This window comes from Peromyscus leucopus, chromosome 9, assembly GCF_004664715.2.
Source record: "Peromyscus leucopus breed LL Stock chromosome 9, UCI_PerLeu_2.1, whole genome shotgun sequence".
Classification (NCBI taxonomy): domain Eukaryota; kingdom Metazoa; phylum Chordata; class Mammalia; order Rodentia; family Cricetidae; genus Peromyscus; species Peromyscus leucopus.
Window position 1 is genome coordinate 5,645,354 of NC_051070.1, and position 13,914 is coordinate 5,659,267.

The following is a 13,914-nucleotide window of genomic DNA, read 5'->3' on the forward strand; positions in this document are numbered from 1 at the left end:
GGGGCTTTTATGCTAGGTTGCAGTAAAATCTGTTTTTCGTATAGCCCCAGAATGAGTGCATGGCTTATATGAACTGTATGTTTTATTTCCTGGACACTTTCCTATGGTTTTACTTACAGGGAAAGTACTCATAATAGTTGTTACATCTTAACTTCAAGTTAGTTACTGTGAATTGTATTTTTCCTTTCTTCTGTTCACGTATTTGGTTGTTAGGAAAGAAAAAACATTCCCTGCCGGTTGGTCCAAGCAGGGCCTCCCTGGTGGATTGAGGAATGCCTGGCTTTTCCTCAGCTCCTTGATCTCCGAGGTGTTAACCACTGGCAGCCTCCAGAGGACCCCCACAATGAGAAGCCTGGGGTCTGCAGGTCACTGCTAGATTTTTAAAGAATGCAGCACGGACACAAATTTGTAAGGTAAATGCTGTACCTGGTAAACTGGGTAGAACGCTGACGGTTGAAGTTCCCATCCGTTTTTAACTTCAACATTTTGAGAAATGCTTTTGGAATGACAAACTAGTGCGTCTCCTGGGCTAGTTACTTGGTTTGTGTTTTAACACGATGTCAAAGTTAAGCTGCCAGTCCACAGGAAAAACAATCCCTTTAAAAAGTATGTTGAATTGTAAGACTAATTTGAGAAGTTTAACTCTGCTGGGTTGTAATACAAAAAAACACACTCTTAATTTTAAACGTACAACTCCGCTAAAATTGGCAAACGTATACATCCACATATTTAACACCGCAGTACGCCCTGCCCCAGATTTTCCTCCCGCTCTTACGCTCTCAATTAACTTTATAGTTCTGTTGCTACACATTTCCCAAATGTGTGGAAAAGTTAAAAACGAATGTATATGTCTCACCTCAAAACCTGACGCTAGCGTAGGGGTGGATAGCTAGAAGACCACAGCTGGAGTGAAGGCCCTGGAGACGTGACCCTCGAATGTTCCGGAGGCTTTCTGGGCCGTATCCTTTGAGACCAGGGAGGGTGGTGTCAGGGGAGGTGGCGGACAAGAGATGCCCGCTCCGGGTGGATGAGGAGTGTGGGTCTCCGGCTGCTCCAAGAGGTCTTCTCTCGTCCTTCTGGTCCCGCAGGTACCTGGGCGCATGCTGAACGCGCGTGGGCGGACACGCCCTGTGCTCCAGGTCGGGGCTGGGCGCTGCCATAGCAACGTCCTGGACGCCCAGATCTTAGGCCGCCGCCGCCGCAGCGGGGGTCTGGGCCTTCACCGGCTCACTAGGGGTGTGGCGGCGGCGGCCCCGAGGCGGCCCGGACCAGGTAGACTACACTGCCCCGCCCCTCCAGCGCAAGCCTAGGCGGCGGACTGGCTTGCAAGCATGGTAAGATGCACGAGGCCGGAGGTGCCTGTCCGGGGTGCAGGGCGGGGACGCTGGGGTTCGCTGGGACTCTGGGCTCGGAGCTCTCCCGCCTCCCGCCGCGCTCTCTCTTCCTCCGCAGCCCTTCCAGAAGCACGTCTACTACCCTCTGGCCAACAGCCCCGAGGGGCCCGACGCCTCTGCCGCAGGCGCGGCCCCCATGGCCTTTGTCCCTCCCAGAGCGGCCTCGGGCCCCCTGCCCTTCTTCCAGTTCCGGCCGCGACTGGAGAGCGTGGACTGGAGGCGGCTGAGCGCCATCGACGTGGACAAGGTGGCCGGCGCTGTGGATGTCCTGACACTGCAGGAGAACATCATGAACATCACCTTCTGCAAGCTGGAGGACGAGAAGTGCCCACACTGCCAGTCGGGGGTAGACCCAGTGCTGCTGAAGCTGATCCGCCTGGCGCAGCTCACCATCGAATACCTAATGCATTCGCAGGAGTTCCTCACCTCGCAGCTAAGCCTGGTGGAGGAGAGGCTGCGCCTGAGCCTGATCGACTACGAGCAGAGCAAGCAGCTGCTCAACAAACAGGCTAGCGAGATCAAGCTTCTGAAGGACGAGTGTAAACGCAGGAAGAAGATGCTGTCCACGCAGCAACTGATGATAGAGGCCAAAGCCAGCTATTACCAGGTGGGACACTGTGCCAGGCCAGTTCACTTTAGGAGAACTAGCCTTTCCATTCTAACCAGAGATTTGTTCCTCAGAGAAAACACTCATTTTAATCAACAGAGGAAGTGTTTCATTGCCTTCTGCAGCCACCAAGGAATTGGTAATTACCTACTGTTGTCTGCAGGGCTTATGAAGTTACCCAAATGTTGGTTGTTGAACCTGTTTCCTCCTTATAACAGATGTTGTGAAAAAAATCAGTTGTGTACAAATTGCTATTGAGGTTGGCCCCCAGATGACCTGGAATATGATTCAGTATGTGAAACATCCCCCCCTCCCTTTAATTTGAAGTGTTTTCCAAATGACAGAGACCAGACGAACCAAGTAGAAGTAGAACCAAGAACCTTAATGAACCCATCACCCAGACCCTATGACGTTTGCCACACTTCTGTATCTCCTTCACCCTTGTTTTGTTCCAAAATAGGAACCATCTCACAGTGAGTTACAGACTCCCGAAGATTTAATGTGTGTAGTTACCATTTAAAGAATGTAGTTAAATGTAGTTAGATGTAGTTAGCACTTAAAGAATTCAGCACCTTTTGGACTTAATCATAATCTGTCTGTTCGAATTAGACATTGAACCCAGGATAAATATTGCAATGTTGAAATCAGTGTACAGGTTGAGCATCTCTGCTTTGAAATGCTTAGGACCAGATATGTTTTGGAGTTTGGAATATTTGCATTCATCTAACGAGGTGTCTTGGGGTTGGTACTCAAATCTAAATATTTATTTGTTTATGTGTTTGTGCCTGTGTCTGAGCCTGCATGGTCACGTGCAGGTCCCCAGGAGGCCAGAGAGTGTCAGGTCTCTTGGAACTGGAGTTACAGGTAGTTTGTGAGCCACCTGATATGGATGCTGAGACTCTAACCTGGGTCCTCAGCAAGAACAGTAAAGGCCCTCCAGCCTATGGGATGCCAATCTAAATTTAAATTTAATTGATATTTCAAATACCACTTAGAGTGATGGCCTGGAGTTGGTTTTATATATTTTTGGTTTGCCTATGTTTTGACTGAGACCCATCACATGGGTATGGAATTTTATACTTTGGGAGAGATGTCTAGGCTTCGGAGCATTTGAGGTTTGGGATTTTCAGATTAGGCTAAAAAAGAATAGTAAACAACAGGTTGACAGAATTAATTTACTTCTCACACATTTGGGGTACTCCTTAAGTGGCTTCAGGTTCTCTTCAGACTAGGGGACCTGAGCAGACTTCAGTGTGGCAGACATGGTCTGAGGCAGAGAAGTGATGCAATTCACAGTGTGTAAAACACATCTCACAGAAATCCTGAAAGAAGTGTATTTTAGCTTGCAGAGCAGTTGGGAAAGAATGCTGTGAGGAGACCAGGGAGTGAGTGGACTTGGGTAAACCACCTGGAGGCACTCTCTTCAAATGACACTTGATGTCCTCAGAGACCTGTTTTGCAAATGCTGTTCAAAAGTTACATACCTAGAAATAATGGTACGATTACTTTTTTTTTTTTGTACAATGAATAGAATCAGTTCTTCTTAAACATTTAAAGTAAGTGTATCGTTCTCTAGTTTGGGTAGTAATCTAGTGAAATATTAGTACATCTAGCAAAAAGTTATATCTTTCATTCTCTCAATCACCTTAGAAATAATTGTTAGTGAAGATTTTCAAACATGAATCATGAGTGGGGAGTGTAGCTGAAAGCAAACAAATGAAATATGAATGCTGTATACATAGATAAAGCGAAGGACTTTATTAAACCAAAGACACGTTTCCTCTCTTAGCACTTGGCCGACTCTGAATGCCAGTGTTGGCTGTGTTGGGTGTGCACGTGGGACAGTAAGGCAGAAGTGACTACATCATCTTTTCCTCCTTAGGTGTGCAGGTGCTCTGTCCTCCTAAGCACACCATGGCTTATGAAGACTTCAGGATGACAGTGTCACAGTTAGACCGCACGGGTTTGAATGAAATTACAAGTCATTTCATCTCTAACGTGGATTTCCTCCCGGGAGAGCGGGACATGAGTAGCAGCTGCCTGTTAGGGGAAGCGTGCCATGAGATACAGCAGGCAGGGTGTGAGGGCTCGGTGGACACGCGGGCGACTCTCTGGTGATGAGTGATGCTTCCTCTTATCTGTTTGTAAATCCGTAGACCATGTTAGGAGCTCGGTGACGGTGGAGGTAAAGAAGGCCAGGGTTCAGCGGGGAAAGCCGCAGGGCGAGTCAGGTGCCCAAAGACGACAGCCTGAATGGAGAGTGAGTAGCAGAATTGTTGAAACTAGGTTATATTTGGTCAGTAAAACAATTTAGGGGAAGAGACTTGATTTTGTTTAGTCATTTGACTTTAGGATACAGTTGGGCATTTTAATCAATTAGTTAAAATTAATTAATCATTTGCCAGAAAAGGAATCCAACCTAGGGCTTTGTCCTGTGTGTAGGGAGCCCTCTACTGGAGCATGGGCAAACTACACCACAGAAGGAAACTGACCATCACTTTGCCAATAAGCTACTCAGTCAGCTGGTGTTCAGGTGCCTGTTCCTTCTCCAAGCTGCAGTGCTGACTGGCTTGATTTTGCGCTGGTCTTGTGCTGGCAGCCATGGCTGCTGTGAGTTCATGAGTGGCCTCATCATGTCTGGGAGACATTGTTTCTAAGGAATCTTGCTCAGATCTGGCTTTTACAATCTTTCCGCCATCTCTTCCATGATGTCTCCTGAGCTGGGGTGACCCCATATCTTTCATGCCACGATTGCACTAATTGGCCCATCGTGTCAGGGTGATTATCATTATGACTTAGAGCTGGGTGACACTGTTGATGACTTTTTCCTCCCTCAGCATCCTTCAGAGCACCTTTCAGCACCGTGAAAGCCAGCCAGTGGGGAAGAAACTTCCAGATTAGTGCCAGCTTGGTTTACTCATGTCCTATAATCAAACTGTGGGTCTTTCAGTCATGTTCTAGTAGGTAACCAAGAGCACTGGTAACACACTGTATTGTTTTGTGGGTTTCTGGGATCCCTACACACACACACACACACACACACACACACACACAGAGCAACTCTATAGGGTATTCTCACACCTGTCATGCGGGTTTTCACTTGATAACCCAAGGCTTCTGGGAGGAGCCTTATTCTTCCGTGCAGGATAACTAGATAAACATCAGCTGTAGAATGGCCAATAAGACATACACATACACACGCACATACACAGTGGAATTTTATGTATCTGTAAAGGAAAATGAAATTATGAACTTGGTAGGCAAGCTGATCAGTGTAATTTTACTAATTACAATTATAGTATTTTATTTTTTTGTAATTTTAGTAATCCAGGCCCAGAAAAGCACACATTCTTGCTCATATGTGGATCATAACTTGAATCTTTAGATGTGTGTGTTTGTCGAGGAGTACCTGTAGAAGTCAGGAAACTAGAAAGAGAGACCGTTAGGGGAGGGACGTGAGGAGCGTGGTGCAGCGAATGCAGATAGTGTGATGGGCGTGGCAAAGGGAGGAAGGGGTTAAGTGGGGAGGGGTATCGGAGGGTAGAACAGAATTCTCGGAAGATAACGCCAAGGATGTTTGAAAAAGTCACGTGGAAACCTACTATTTCATAAGTTTCCTAGTATGTGTACACACACACACACACACACACACACACACACACATGTTCTTAAAAAACATGTTTTGGTTTTATGTGTGTGGGCCCTTTGCCTGCATGTATGTCCATGAACTACATACATACAGTACCTGTGCAGGCCCGAAGAGGGAAGTCACATCTCCTGGAATTGGAGTTACAGACAGTTGTGAGCTGCCATGTGGGTGCTGGGCATCAAACTTGAGTCCTTTATAAGAGCAGCCAGTGCTTTTAACCACTGAGCCACCTTTCCAGCATGCACACACACACACACACACACACACACACACACACACTTAGATTTTTTTTTTTAAATTTAGAGATGTCTTTTCCTGGCCAAGCACTCCTCAAGGCCTTCCCTGACCCGCCAGGATTGTGATGCTTTGGAGGTTCTGATTCCAGAGGTATGGAATGAGCAACTCCCTTGTTAGGGAATAGCCACACCTTTCTGATGCTGGTGGTTTGGGGGAGGAGTCAACAGAATCAGTATTCTGCTGGAAAATGTGAGTTAAATGAGTCTGTCTATCCTCAGGCTTCAAAAGGAGTCTGAGCTCCAGATGGACTGAAGTTCTCTCTCTGTCTCTCCCCCCTTCCTCCCTTCCCGCTCTCTCTTTCTCTCACATTCTACCATACCTTCAGCCTAAGATAAATTTGCTGAGGACCTGTTTGCATTTTCAGATTATAAGAAATTCCATGACTTAGAAGGGTGCTATCAGGACTAAAAAAAGACAGGAGTGTGTGACTCCTTTCCCTCCTGATGGATATATTCCGTCCCATGGCCTCTTTCTCCTGGCTTGACTGGCAGACTGATATAAATTGAAAAATGTGTGACTGCACCCTAGCCCTGCTGCGGAATCGGGTCACATGCTTCTGCTTCCACAGGGAACAGTAATCGGGAAGCTCTCGAGGGACCCTGGGGGCTCAAATCCCAGGCGGACTTTTCTCTGAGCCACCAGCTCACAAAAAATGACATGGAAACATTGTTATTATGAAAGCTCGCCTATAGCTTAGGCTTATCCCACTAGCTCTTATAACTTAAATTAACCCACATCTTTTAATGTAAATCCTTTTATGTGGTTTAGTAACCTTTACTCTGTATTACCCATCCTGTTTCCTCTCTGTCTGGCTGGTGACTCCACCTTCTTCTTCCCAGAGCTCTCTCTGTCCAGAAGTCCTGCCTGTACCTCCTGCCTCGCTATTGGCTGTTTGGCTTCTTAATAAACCAACCATCCTCACACTGTGTAAAGGAATATTCCACAACACATTTCTACTACTGTCTCAACTGCTAGACCTTAGCAAATCGCTGAACTCTTGTGTACATTAGTGTCTGCTCTGTGAAATGGGAAGGTCATCATCCCTACATCATAGTCATTGTTAATGAGGTTTGTGTGGCCAGACTTAACATGTAGTTAGTTGTTGTTTTAGTCAAAACCCGAGAGTGAGGCGGGGAGGCCTTGTGGCAGACAAAACAAACACCAGAGCTGATTTACTACAAGATGAGAAAAGTCACGTGACTGCCAGATTTTAATTTCCCTTCCCCTCTGCAGATGAAGTCCAGAGGCCCTGGACTCTGTGCAAAATGATTGGGCAGACCATGTGAGCAAGTTCATCTTCAGAAATCCTCATCTCATTCCTATATCACTTCTCTGTCTCCATTTCCTTTTGATTCAAGAAGTCACAGTAACCATGTAGTAAAAATTAAATATCTGAGGATGTCCATTCTTGAAGTCTTTTTCCCATTGAGAGTGTGGGTGTGACATGTGTTGTATGCAGCCAAAATCTGCCAAAGGGTTACAGTGGCAAGATGTGCTGTCTTCTTTCTCAATGTGTTTTATGTAAAATTTATAGTATACGGGAAAATCCAAAGGACCATGTGCTGAGTATCTGTATTTGGAAGATTTTAACAGAAAAATCAGTAAGAAGAGCAGCGGACTGACTGGTAACGAGCATAGAAAGACACATTGAACAGTGAAACTGCCAACGTAGTGTGTGCTAGGGTTTTGCTGTATTTCCATCCTCTAGTTTGGGGAAACTTTAACATTTTAAAAAAGGTATCTTTTCCATTGTTTTATATAAAATTTTACTAACTTTGAGAATTTCATAGCATTTTTTTTATCATATTCGCCTCTCCCAGCTCCTACCAGTTCTACCGCCACCCAACTTCCTGTTCTCTGTAAAATGACAAAAACCATGGAGTCCAGTTTGTGCTATCCACATATTCTTGGGTGTGGGGCCATCCCTGGAATATGGCCAACTCTCAGAGGTCATACCCTTATTTTCTTTTAATAGAATTTTCCCTCCATCCATTTCCAGAGGAAATCCTTGTGTCCTTGTGTTCTCCTGTGTGTTCGTTGTATACCGTACACCTTTGAGAGTTTTCATGGGTGTGTATAGTCATAAGAGAATGTTTTTAGCTTTAAAACACTTCCCACCCAAGCACATGCACATATGTATGTGTCTATATTAGCTACTAGGTCTGCCATAACAAATGCCATCAGTTAGATGGCTTAAGTAACGGAAATTTATTTTCACACTAGTGGGAAGCTGGAAATCCTACGTCGAGGTTTTAGCAGGGCTGGTTCTGCTACCGTCTCTCCTCCTGGCATGAACAAATTGGTGGTATTAAGATGTAAACCGATATATAGAAACATCACTGGGACTTCCAGAAGTTACCAGAAGGGATGCTCCAGCTGTCAAAGTTTCATTGACTTGTTTCCAGAAGGGCGTTTCCACCTTACGTTTGCCCTTTGAACTACTATCGCTAGCGGACATCTGCATCTTTTAGGAAGATGCTTCAGATCCCTGGTTTGTACTTCAAGTAGATGGGAAACTCACTGTAGACACCTGAATCTGTCGCTTTCTTTTCAGTGCCATTTCTGTGACAAGGCCTTTATGAACCAAGCTTTCCTGCAAAGCCACATTCAGCGCCGCCACACTTCAGAGTCTCACCTTGGTAAGGCATGAACTCTGTATCAGAGTTATTTCCTTCCTGCTCCCTTTCTCCTTTCTCGATGAGATGTGGTCCGGTGCATTTCTCAATCCTCCTGAAGGAAGTCTTATGGGCTGTGCTTATCCAGTGAGTAGATGTTGAACCCTTCTGTGTATATTCACAGTACCCTGACTGCCGAGCACACAGCCCTGAGCAGGCTGGAGAAGTCCCACTTTAAGTCTTGCTTGACTTAAGAGACACTTAAACCAATGCAATAGTTTCCAAGTGCCAAATGCAAAGAAAATGTCAAAGGCTGTGAAGGACAAAGAACAGGGAGAATCATCCCAGGTGATCTTTGAAGGCCTCTCTGAGGAGGCTGTGTCTGGATTATCCAGAGAGCAGAGTAATGAAGAAGTGATAGTCTGGTGAGAATCAGGGACTAGAGCATCCCAGGTACAAGGACTGCTGATAGTGAGGGGCAGGAGGAGAGGACAGGAAGGAGACTGGAGGAATGGTGTGTGGGAAGGCCGGAGGGTTGGGGGACTGATCTCAGGAGGTGATGGAGGCCCTGGACTATGGGTGAGTACAATGGGGAGCCGCAGGATGACATTTTCGTAGAGAATGATGAAGTAATTTGTACCTTAAAGAGACCTACTCTTGTTTAGATGAATAGTTTTTGTGATAGAGGGTTGGGGCGGGAAGAATTTAAAAGAAGGTGGAGACAGGAGAGTTTGTGTTAGCCATGCATACATTTACATCACACATACAAGAGACATGCAACTCACAGCTGATGTTTGCAGATGGAGACCCAGGGGAGAGGGATCTGGAAGACAGTGGCCTGGCTGAAGCCATCTGGTTAGAGGTCAGAGGACCCAAGGCCAATACTAGGCCTCCCAACATTGTTCCTCAAAAAGGGCGGGTAGGAAGTACCATGGGTACATAGGGAGTGTGCTGTCGTGAACAGCAAGGAGAAAAGTGTTCCTAGAAGGTGGCAGTGGTCAGATCTATCAAATGTTCCAGAAGTGAAGTGGGGTGCAGATGGGGAATTTACCGTTGCCACATAGTTGTTGGCCTTGACACAGCAGCTTCAAAGAACTCCTAAGATGACAGGTCAGTTTGAGTAGCTGAGTTGGGAGTCAGTGAGGAAATGCCCTTAACAAATGGGTATTCGTGTTACCAGTGTGTGCTGGGGAGGACGGCAAGGGACCCGAGACATCGCCTCGATTGAAGCGTGGAGACAAGAGAAGATGATGGTATACAGGAATTAGTATGTGTGGGTGCTGATGGGAAGTAACCGGAAAGTACAGGGAGAAATAAAGACAGCTGTGGGCGAAGGGGTCTGTGGTTTATCAAGGAGTCAGTCTTCCCACTGTTGGAGTGTTCTCAAGGAACGCAAGGTCTCCTCCTCCTGCGGGCAGCCTCGTGCCGTTGTAACCTGCGGAAGTGTTTTCAAGAGAAGGGCCGGCTTCCTCCCTTTGGGGCCGGTCTGTTTCTCCTCGGCCCATAGTGCTTTGCAGCAGAAGCAACACAGACAGCAGAAGTTTTCATTCTAAACCACAGACTGCGGAGACAAGCAAGCAGTCTGAGGGAAACAGGGCAATGTTGAAGTGTTTGGAACTGGCCTCCATTCTTCAGTGTGACACTGACCTCTGTCTCTCTGTTTCAGTTTCCCATTCTATCTCATACTCGTGTCAGAGAACACGTGAGACTCTGAAATGAGTATCACTTCTTCAGGTCATCTCTGAGGTTCTGACTCTCTGCTTTGGTTCCCACCCCTTTCATGTCTACACTCACAGCACATGTATGCCCATTCAGTCATGTGTACATCCTCATGTAAGTACATGGACATACTAAGTACCCCTCCCTCCACTTGTTGCCTCCTCTGCCACCTTTTCTGTTCTTCGCTTTGGCCCCAGTTGGCAGACGACCGCTCGAGTCTGCGTCTTGAGTCCCCTGCCCTCTGTGCGATCCATGACAGGGACTTGAGGAAAGTTGGGTGGGAGCCCAGACAACATGTATGATGTCAGTATTGTGGTCCTTGTAGGTGAAGCCTCTGCTTCTCTGTTTTTGAGTGAGATGGACATCTCTGAAGGAGTCCAGAGTACCAGTGGTCATAACAACCAGGATTGTTCCCCGCACAGGGCTCTCACACTGTCCCTGTTGAATAATCAACCTTAGTACAGTGAGTGGCTGAAAGAGGTCACTAAAATTAATGAAATGTCTGGTCACATGAAGGGCTCCAGATAAACACGGGACTGGGCTCATAGAATAAAATAAGTAATAATGTCCCGAGTGAGAGCATTTCTGTTATCTTATCTATAGAACTATGTCCTGTAAGGTTTTTTTAGGCAAGTTCATAAGAAACTAGATTTTCTAGATTCTGACTAGGTTTTCTGTCGCAACAGAGTATAATACAAAGGCCCAGACCGACAGACTCCAGAAGGAGATAGACATGTTGAAGGAACAGCTGCAGCTCACCAGATCTCAGCTAGAGTCTGCCCAGCATGCCCACGCAGTCCGGTTCTCTAAGGTAGGACACAGAGTTCTGTACTGGAGAGGATGAAATTACTAGTACTTTAAAAGATGCAGGGAAATAGGGATGCTGGCTTTGGGGTATGTGTGTGATACGTATGTGTATGGTATGTGTGTGTTTGTGCATAATGTGTGTATATGTGTATGTATGTATATATGCATGGACATGTAGGCCAGGGCCCTTCTTCCTTTGAGACAGGATCTCTCCCTGAACCTGGAGCAAGGCTGGATGCCCTCAAGCCTCGGCAATCCTCCTCTTTCTCATTCCCGCAGCACTGGGGTCATAGGCTTATGTGTGGCCATCCTGGCTTTTACATGGGTGTTGTTAGGGATTTGAACACAGAACCTCATGCTTAAGCAGCCAACACTGTTAACCACCAAGCCATGTCTCTCATCTCCAAATGTGGGTTTGTTTATTTTTCTAATTTACACCTATTTATTGAGTACATGTAACACAAATTCTTAAATGGTCTTAATAAAAAACCCAAAGCCAGATATTGGGGTAAATACTAAAGATCAGAGAGACAAAGGAACAAGCCACCTCTTACCTCTAGGACTCCTCAGCCTGAAAGCTTTCTAGCCAAAAGCCTCTAGCTGAAAGGGATTCCTTAGCCGAAAAGCCTTTAGTTCCTGTCTCCTCACGCCATATATACCTTTCTCCACCCAGGCATCACTTCCTGGGATGAAAGGCGTGTGTGTGTTTCCCAGTACTGGGATTAAAGGTGTGTGCCACCGCTGCCTGATTCTGTTTTCTCTCCTAGACTGAGTCAATCTCATGTAGTCCAGGGTGGCTTTGAACTCACAGAGATCGAGACAGATCTCTGCCTCCCGAGTGCTAGGATAAAAGTTGTATGCCACCACTGCCTGGCCTCTGTGTTTAATCTAGTGGCTTGTTCTGTCCTCTGACCTTCAGGTAAATTTTATTAGGGTACACAATATATCACCACAAGTACACATATGTGGTGGGCATGTAGAAGTCAGAGGACCCTGCTAGAGTTGAATCTTTACCTCCACCTTGTGAGTCCTAGGATCAAATTCAAGCTGTCAGGCTTGTTGCCAAGTATGCTTACCCCGTGAGTCATCTTGCCAATTCCCCAGCTAGCTTTCAATTCGGAAATCATTGTGTATAGACCTACTGTTTTTAAGAAGAGTTCTTACTGGTCTACTTCAAGGAAGAAATACTAACGAGTTAAGATGAAGCTACAGTTTGTTTTGAAATTTGCCTGTTTTATCCTGGAGCCTTTAATGACACACATTAAAATAATTCCAGGAATATGAAATGCAGAAAATGAAGGAAGATGACTTTCTGAAGTTATTTGATAGATGGAAAGAGGAAGAAAAGGAGAAGTTACTGGATGAAATGGAAAAGGTTAAGGAGATGTTCATGAAGGAGTTTAAAGACTTAACTTCTAAGAACTCAGCATTAGAATATGTGAGTATCTATCTTAGAAGTTCTCATGGTATTATTGCTTTGAGATACAGTGTTAGCATGACCCCATGACACAAGGTTCAGCCATGTCACCATGCCCAGTACACACGGCCTCTCCTACCAGGAAGACCGAGGCACATAGGAGGCAGAGCAGGCGAGAGAAACGGTTTTGTTATGAGTGGGCGTTCTGTACAGACTCCAGTACAGAACACCTGTTGGATGCATTCGCTCAGCTCCCAGAAGAAACGTGCTCTTTCCTTATTTGGTTAAACTACAAACCCTTCCCCAGATTCTAGAATGCTTCAAGTAGTGAATGGAAAGGCTGACACAGATTACCAAGGTGAGAGGAGGAGGAGGAGAAGGAGGAGGAGGAGGAGGAGGAGGAGGAGGAGGAGGAGGAGAGGGGCGGGGGAGAGAGAAGAGCCCTTGCCTAGCCCCCTCCTCACCCCACACCTGTCGTATGAAGAGGATTGGGTCTCTGAAGTAAGCAGGATATGGCGAGCAGGCTCTGTGCTGCGTGGGAACAGCTGTGGTCCGTAGATGTGTGTCACAGAAGATTCACTTACTAGGGCTGGACCCTTCAGTGCCTGACAACCTAGTTCCTTTTGATCTGAAAACTGGAGAAAAGGAAGAGACCCGAGGGCGATCCTCGGGCTCCCTCTAGAGGCCGACAAGTTTTGGAAACAAAACTAGAGGCTTCTGTGGAAGGACACCCCAATCCTTTCATTTTCCTTTCCTGCTCAGGTTCTTGTCCAACACCACGTTGGAGTTAGACACCTTGTCTCCTTAGGCTTCCTTTGGTCTGTTTTAGTGTTTCCATCTTGTTATTGATGAACCTGACCATTTAAGGAAGTTTGGGTTGTTTGTATTAGACGCCCTGCCAGGAGTTTATCATGATTAGTCAGAGTTTATGCGGGGACCATCTTGGAGGTGATGTGTCACCTCGTCACACCATACCTAGTGCATACATGATCTTCATGCTCTATGGCTTTTCACTTCGGCCTTACCAGTAGTGTTGGTGGGAACACACTTCTTAACTGAAAAGCTGCTTTGCACGTGAGTGGTCACTGTGAGCACACAGTGAATAGGCTCCCGCCCTTCTGTCGTTGATGTTAACTTGTTGCTGTATGGGATTGTTATTTGTTTGTTTGTTTATTTATTTATTGCCACAGTTAACGTTGAGGAACTTAAAACATTTATGCCCCTACTGGATTTACTGATCTGGCCCCCGATGGTGTTGACTTTCCATTACAGTGTCTTAACTTCTTAGGACTAGCTTTCACATGGCATGGTGATATGCCCTGGTAATTCAGCACTCAGGAGGCTGAGACAGGATCAGCAAGAGTTCAAGGCCAGCTTGGGCGGCATAGCAAGACCTGCCTCAAAATAAA

At 46.2% G+C, this 13,914-nt stretch overlaps 1 protein-coding gene across 4 annotated transcripts in view; it reads left to right on the forward strand.

The window, feature by feature from the left end:
* Dzip1 (DAZ interacting zinc finger protein 1) overlaps window positions 1-13,914 on the forward strand; it is a 50,822-nt gene that overhangs the window by 1,184 nt on the left and 35,724 nt on the right. For 2 of the 4 annotated variants that reach the window (XM_028868212.2, XM_037208323.1), the window contains exons 3-8: window positions 214-413; window positions 1,089-1,334; window positions 1,453-2,001; window positions 8,502-8,586; window positions 10,968-11,092; window positions 12,365-12,526. In XM_028868212.2, coding sequence (XP_028724045.1) covers window positions 1,332-1,334; window positions 1,453-2,001; window positions 8,502-8,586; window positions 10,968-11,092; window positions 12,365-12,526 — 924 coding nt within the window. In that variant the 5' untranslated portion in view covers window positions 214-413; window positions 1,089-1,331. Of the gene's footprint in view, window positions 1-213; window positions 414-1,088; window positions 1,335-1,452; window positions 2,002-6,117; window positions 6,137-8,501; window positions 8,587-10,283; window positions 10,396-10,967; window positions 11,093-12,364; window positions 12,527-13,914 lie in introns of those variants that run through there. The other 2 variants (XM_037208324.1, XM_028868214.2) reach the window with 2 other exon arrangements.